This window comes from Bemisia tabaci, chromosome 4, assembly GCF_918797505.1.
Source record: "Bemisia tabaci chromosome 4, PGI_BMITA_v3".
Lineage (NCBI taxonomy): Eukaryota > Metazoa > Arthropoda > Insecta > Hemiptera > Aleyrodidae > Bemisia > Bemisia tabaci.
The window spans coordinates 19,040,668-19,048,270 of record NC_092796.1 but is presented as its reverse complement, the minus strand read 5'-3'; the positions used below and the strand labels follow the sequence as shown (position 1 = coordinate 19,048,270).

At 39.4% G+C, this 7,603-nt stretch overlaps 1 protein-coding gene across 1 annotated transcript; it reads left to right on the top strand.

The window, feature by feature from the left end:
- The first annotated feature begins 504 nt into the window (after positions 1-504).
- Positions 505-5,753, top strand: LOC109030043 (uncharacterized). The gene is made up of 3 exons (XM_019040789.2): positions 505-2,425; positions 3,774-3,836; positions 5,275-5,753. Exons 1-3 carry the CDS (start codon positions 2,191-2,193, stop codon positions 5,661-5,663), a joined length of 687 nt encoding a protein of 228 aa, XP_018896334.2. The 5' UTR covers positions 505-2,190; the 3' UTR covers positions 5,664-5,753.
- Positions 5,754-7,603: the final 1,850 nt, after the last annotated feature.

Below are 7,603 nucleotides of genomic sequence, written 5' to 3'. Positions count from 1 at the left end.
TTTTATTGGAGGATTATAATTAAACAAGTGGTTAGAAATGGAAAAAAAATAAAATGAACTATGCAAAACGATTATTCCGATAACGGAACTTGGCTGTTTTGAAAACGCCTTCAAATGCGGCGTGATACCTCACGCATTCCGGAGAGTTCAAATAGTTGTATCATTGCGCCGTAAGAATGTGACGGAAGATTTAAATGGAAATAGCCTTCATGCAGGCATCCCATCTCGGGCCCTGGTACTAGTTTTAAGGTCCGGGCCCCAAGCACGGAGGAAGGGGTGGTCCGAGGGGCATCCCCCGTGATATTTTAGAATTTATACGACTAATCGGACGCATTTTGAAGCTTCCATAAATAATTTTTCCATCAATTTCTGCGGAATAATTATTTATTTTTTTATACTTTCAGCACAAAATACTTGCGAATCGTTGCATTCAAAACATCTGGAAAATTTCAATTTTTTTTTTTTTTTTTGGGGGGGGGGGCATATGATACTATTTTCAGTTCTATGAGGGCGAGGCCCCCCTGGACTCCTCCTTCGTTTGTCTATGGCAAGGGAGTTGAGCCATGAGCCATTGAAGTCGAGGATGCCCAGACTGGAGACTCTTGGCATCCGACGACGGAAGAAAATGAAACGCAGTTACTAAAAATATCCCTCTGTACTGAAACTCTTGAAAGTAGATAGAAATTTTCCTGGAAGTATACTTCTTTGAAAACTTAAGAAGAATTCTACAGTGCCCCAGCGTGTTTATGAAAATCTATTCACCTTTTGCGAAATTTTTAGGGTAAATGTTTCACTTTATCTTACGAACAAGGGTTGCATGTGAATTCGTAGTGGTTTTTCACGGGTAACACGGGCTCCCTCCGAGGCCCGGGCCCCGGTACCAGGGACCCAGTATCCCCCCCCCCCCCCTTGTGGCGGGCCTGCTTACGTTCATGATGATAAATGAAGTGAATAGATTGAATAATGGTCGTGGGTTTAAAGAACTTTCCTAACTTTTCTCGGGAAAAATATTCAATCGCAAGAAACTAGGCAACGTTGGAATGCTCATACGGCGTCGAAAAACAACATAGGTCTTTCTATTATTCGATGTCGCGATTATTCTAACGCGAGTTCGAATAATCGCGCCAAACATAGTGCGCCCGGTGTTAAACGTCTACTAGCGCCTGCAAGACTCAGGGAATACTTCACGCATTGCGCCAAACATTGCGGTCGGCGCGGCGTAAAGCACATAGTGGCGCCCACAAGACTACATCTTGGGCCACAGTGCAATTGGACGTATTTCTGCCAAACGGAACTATGTGCATTATGACGCAAGCCTCGTCATGCATACATTCTTATGGGTCTCAGGGCTTATGCTTAATGCGCATGGTCCCGTTTGGCAGAAATACGTCCAATTAAAAGTTTGTTCGTTGAGCATTGGTGGAAGTGGTCTTTGGCTTTTGGCGAACATAGAAAAAATGGCAAAGATGAAAGTCCCGAAAAACCGGAACATTTTATAAAAATGTATCCGTGCAACATATTCCACGTAGAAATTTACAAAAATGTATTGTATTGCTTGGTTTCTAGCCTTGCCTAGTGATGGTTAATTCAAACGAGCATTCTGATTCGCGACACATACACAAGAATTACAGATCCTCCAGCTGAACGCAATGCTCTGAAGCACGCGCTAAAAAGTCGTTGAAATGGGTAAAAGTCTATTTCACTCCACTCGCAAGTTGATCATTCCAAACAGAGCTCAAGCGTGCCCATCAAGGGCGATCGCCATTCGCCATTGTTTATGCCCTCGTAGTGACTCGTTGCCAGATCAGACATTTTCTCGTTATATTCAATGAGAAACAGACGAATTTACTGGGTAATCTGTCAATTTGTATCTTCTCCCTCGGTGTCCAATGAAAGTACCACGGCTTGCCGCGAAACTGATCCAACCTGTCATTTTCTATTGAACTTATAAATACAACAGCGGGTCACCAATGTCACATATTTGTGTTAGTTACCATCAGCAAACGCACCGTTAACAACGATCTTCGCGATTCAGGTGATTTTAAACAAAAGAAACGCGTAATTAGGAAACGGTGCTGATTTTTGGTTTCCGGAATGACTTAATTAACCTCGTCGGTGTTGGGAGCGTGACCTTTTCCGAGGGTGGATATACTGTTAACATTTACGTGAAGAAGGAAACGTGTTTCCATCATGTGGAATTTTGGTGTTTTGTTAGTTGGTATTAGTGTGGTGGTGGTTAGTGCGGGTATGGATATTCTTCCTTCATCCTCCATAGTGACGTCATCACCAAACATAAGACCCTCCAATGAAACAGCGACTCCCGTGTCTAAGGACGTAAATGAAAGGCAAATCGAAGACACTTCTGCGACAGATTTTGTAGATGAGATGCTCAACCTTTTCGTTCAGTTTGTCAGCAATGATAAAGGTAAAATTTTAAAATAGCTTAACGCTATTTTATTTGCTCTTACCAGCCCACAAACCGGGCAGAGTTCAGTTGATTAAGCTGCCGGAACTACACATATTTTCCCTAGGGAAGCCTAGAGTCCTATTCTTTGAAAGCCTAGAGTCAATGCTTTCAAATTGTCAGTGAGCAGGACCGAGTGAAATCTGTCCCTGTAGATACACACATCAGTTCCGGGAAACTATGTCGCTGCTGTCGGAATTCTGACTCGGGACCTATTGTCCTAGAGTCACACGTGCTGACCAGGCAAAGGCAAAGGGCACGTATACCTAGCCAGATTTAAGACATGCAGTAGAGATCTTTATCGCAATTTTCCCTCCAAATTGATTCATGGTTCATGCAAAGCTTACGGTTTTGGACGTGATATTCGTATCAAAAAATGAGAAGGCTTGAAGATGGAAAGGGGAAAAGAGAAAGGAAGGATGTTAACAAATGAATGACTCCTTTTTTACGAGTCAGGCATTTTAAACTTTGAACAGTTGAATCAAAAAGGTTAAGATCATACCAACGCTTAGCTCCGTTTCTTTTATTTGCAGTTATTTGATTTTAGTAGTTAATTTGCCATATAATTTTTTAAATTTTCATTATGAAGTTATTAAACCAATTTTCTCCTCGGTTTTGAATTCATATCCGTAAAGTGCTGAAAAAATGAGGAGACCTGTTTTTCTTCAGTTTTAATTAAATATCAGGAGGTGTTCAAATGCTACAAATTGGTGGCATTTTGGCCAACTTTTTGGTCTTTCTAGTCCCTCCTTGTGCGGCACTTGGAGGACAACGTCTTACACGTCTATAGTAAATAACATAGTAAACCTGCGGAATACTTAGCTAGTGGGCTCAGAGGTTGAACATGCAATGGAAGTTTGAGCGTGGAATATGATGAAATTTTAAATCAATAATGGAAATAAAACCACAAATTCTGGAATCTCGATGATTTGTCTGAAAGCTAGCAAAGACTATTTGCCTCTAATGGATGTTCGTTTAAATTACAAAACCACCAGGGCCGGATTTAGGATTTTTTGGCCCATATGCGCAGTCTGTAGTGCGTATCTCCTAAGAGAAGGGGTAGGTGTGAGGTGGGGGACTTACCCAGCAATCCAGAGATATTTTGAGGGGGAGGGCGTCTGGCGATTTCGAGTGGAGGGTCGAGGGAGACACCCTGTACCCTGTAGATATATAAGGGGATTGAGGGGCCTCCACAAGAGAAATTTCTAAATGGTGAATTTGTGCCTATATGGTAAATCCAGCCCTACATCATCATACAATTTATTTCTTAGTGTGGCTTAGCTTTATAATATGTACCTCGTATTTTCAGATGCAAGTTCGAGTGGTCAAGAAGAATCTAAGCTGGTTAACAATGCATCTGAAGGCAGAGGAGGTAAGATATGAATTATTATTAAATGATCATATTCTAGGAGCATCAAATGTTTTCTTATATCTGCTTACATGATTTGAGAACCACCCTAAATACATTTCATCACTGTGCAGTACTGTGCAGCACTGCAGATTATTAATTCCAAATATAAGGACAAGTTATGAAGAAATAAAATCGTTTCATTTGATATATACCGTTGAAATTATCAACAAGATTGAGTTTGATATCGTTCCGAAAATGCATTACCGCTAAACTGTAGCAACATACACTTCAGCACATATTCAATACAGTTTCGATGCTACTACTCGATCTTACTCTATCTTTTTTAGTCTGTCAATGAAAAAGTTTCAATCAATAATTGGTGAAAAATTCCCAGGTGGTAAGTTCCCAATCCATTCCAGAGGGCTGATTATTCAAATTAATAGACAGAGCTATTGACAAGTACATTATATTGCCAATTTTTGGCTGGTTAAACTATCAAATAAGAAAAAACGATGCTACATTGAACTACAATCCAAAAAAACAACAAATGCATTAATGCAATATATTCAATCACATGAAGCCACTACAATCAATGCTACTACGCAATCGACAAAGTAGACGAAGTGAAAATAGATCGATCCTATTCGTGAAGTGGGTGATTGTAATGGACAATGAAGGTAGCAATAGATTAACTAACTACAACCCTAGAAAGACTCTGTGGCTAGCCCATCATTCTTCCCTTCAGTCTATAAGAATCACCCGTTTCGAGCCCTAGGATTGCTCTATTTTCCTTATGTCTTCTTTGTCTTTAGTTTTGTGTATCCATTTTAATAATCAACCCTCTGTAAAGTTACTTAACATAAACTTAATTTTAAACGAGAAAACTATGCTGCCGTATTTAGGAAGAACACCGCATGAGCTATTAGGCGTTGCCAAATTTCCCTAGAAAAATTACGATTTTTTAGGAAAATTTGTAAATATTTCTTTCCCATTTTCAGAGGATTCCGTTCGCAATTTGATCTAAAAGTCTGAAAATTTAAAAAAAAAAAAATCATAACTTTCTTCAAATATAAATATTTTCTTCGAGGAAATTTTGCAAAATTCGAACATACGGCGTTTTTCCTTAGCACGGCAGCATGGGTGTCATCCTCAATGGCCATGGTTACACGATCAAATTCCCGTCAAATTCCGATCAAAATGATGACGAAGATGGCGGTCGAGAGTTATCTAGATTGATGATTAAAATTAATTAAAACAGCGTGTTAATTGAAATAAGCACGGTTGTGTGGAAATCAGATGAAGGATGAGCCCTTCAGTTCCATCATCTACCATCAAATTTTTGCAGGCCGCAGAAATTTGACGGTAGATGGAGCGCACCAGTCACCATTTGATCGGAAATTGACGGGAATTTGAGCGTGTAACCAGCACAAAACGATGCTCAACTCGGTTTGTTTCCCAGTTGGCCGGCTGAAGAAATTCCTACTGCCATTCCTGTTGGGCGTCTCAATGAAGACGAAAGCTGTGATCATAGCGGCCATCGGGTTCCTGATGGTTCTCACGAAAATCACGTTCATCAAGAGCAAGATAGCGCTCGTGATCGGAGTGGGTCTGCTCCTGTACCACCTTTACGTGAAGAAACACGCCATCCACCACATCAAGCACGCCCTCCACCACCCGGTGCCGTACGACGTGTCGCCCGCCTGGTCGGCGCCCCTCGCCGCTTGGGCCATCCCCGATTGGGGCGCTGCAGCCGCCCTCCCCGCCGCCGGCCACCTCGCCGCCGCCCCCTACGTCCCCCACATCCTCCGCAAAACGTCCCACGAGCAACCGACCCGATTCCGCAGATGATCATCCCTCATGTTCCCGATTTAGGTTAGGTAATTTATTTCTTAGTAATTAGTCGATTCTGTAAAATACACCATCATTCCTATCACAGAATTTTATTCCGCAAAGTCATTTCACCCTACCTCAGTAGCACTGACTATAAATGTTGGACGCAGAAAGAAAGAAAAAATCAAATTTATAAAATGTACCATGTTACCGAAACCCATTTTTCAATTAAAAGTCACCGAAAATACACTTTTGAAAAATAATGAAAAATTTGGCATAACAATATCGGGCAGTTCTAAAAATCATTCATATTTAGTATTTACCATTAGCTAAGCACGGAATAAACTACAAAATATGTGACATAATGAAACTAAAAATGTAAAATTGTTGGTAAAATTTACGAAAATAGACTGATATATGCCTGCAAAAGTTTAGGGTGACCTTTCTACGCACAGGAGGACAAAATGGGTTTCCCAACTCGAATGTTCTAACAGTTTTTTCAGTTTTCTCTTTGAAATTTACGAGTTTTTCAACTATATTTAAATGGTCAACGCTAAAAAGGAAGTTAAATATTGTATTATTTGGTCTGTTTTAGACGGGAATGATACTTGAAAAAGTTTCTCATCAATATATTCTACGTATAAATTATGGACATGAACAAATGCACCCCTCCTTGCCTAATGCTAATTTTTAAGGAGTTTTCTTTTTAAAAATTAATATACAAGGTTTATGACCAAGCAAGTTTGAACAAATATTTTCCTTGGCCAATTCATTCTGTATCCTTTTTGAAAGAACTATCAAATGATTCTAAAATTTACGTATTTTTCTGTGGATTAAAACAAAAAAATGATGATAATTGCAAATTATATGAAAAGTTGAATACAGTGTGAACATGGTGGTGATCCGATTTTGTACCGTTTGACTATTATGTAAACTCGAGTACAAGGTAAAGAGGCGATTCTCAGAGCGACTTAAGTGGATGACAATGTAACTATTCGCTCAGAAACAATTGAAAATTCGACCACCTTCTTCCTTTCCCTTGTTTCTCCGAAACGTTCTCCGACAGCAGGACTATGGACAATAGACGGAGTAAACCAGGAAACACATGGGCCACATTGAGTTGGAATGTGTACGTCTTTTCTCTCAGGAATCAAAATCCTTCCTTTAAGTTAAAGAAACACAATTAATATTGAGTCGATAATTTTTACATCATGGCATAAAATTACTGGTTTGAATCATATGATTCACTATTTAACAATTCTGTTCTCATTTTAACCCAAATGCCATGTGGATTGCATTTTGCAAAAAGGAACCACTAGCATTGCAATGATGCTAAGATTGTGCAACTTCATATTTTGCAATAAAATTGCGGAAATCGTGATAAACTATGAAATTTAGATGGTAATTTTTGTCTTAAATTTACAGTTTTTAGCAAGTAAAATAGAAACTATTAATGGATAATGGGGTTTTTCTTCCAAGACAAAAGAAGTTGCACAATCTTAGCAACATTGCAATGCTAGTGGTTCCTTTTTGCAAAATACAATCCATGTATGGTTGAAAAAGATCGTTTCCTAAAGTTTAAAACATTGCAGCCCCTTTAGTCGATGATTTAAACTATAGCCAAGAAAAAACCGAGTCACCAAGTGTCATTTTCGCTCGCCGCAGAATTGCGTTTCCGTTGTTTCTTCAATTTTCAAAATCTCAATTTGGAAATGTTTAGGTGATCGAGATGGAAATGAGATGAAACTATTTTAAAGTTTCCCGAACACTTGGACTGATCTCATTTTGCGATTTGGGCACTGAGGCCCATGAGATTACACTCATACCGAGACTTATATCCATGGCCAATGTGCAAAACCACGTATTTCTGTTTGTGACGTTCAGACTCCCTGATATACTTTATTTTTTTTTTTTTTTTTTTTTTTTTTTTTTTTGGAAAAGTACTTAACATAAGTAGT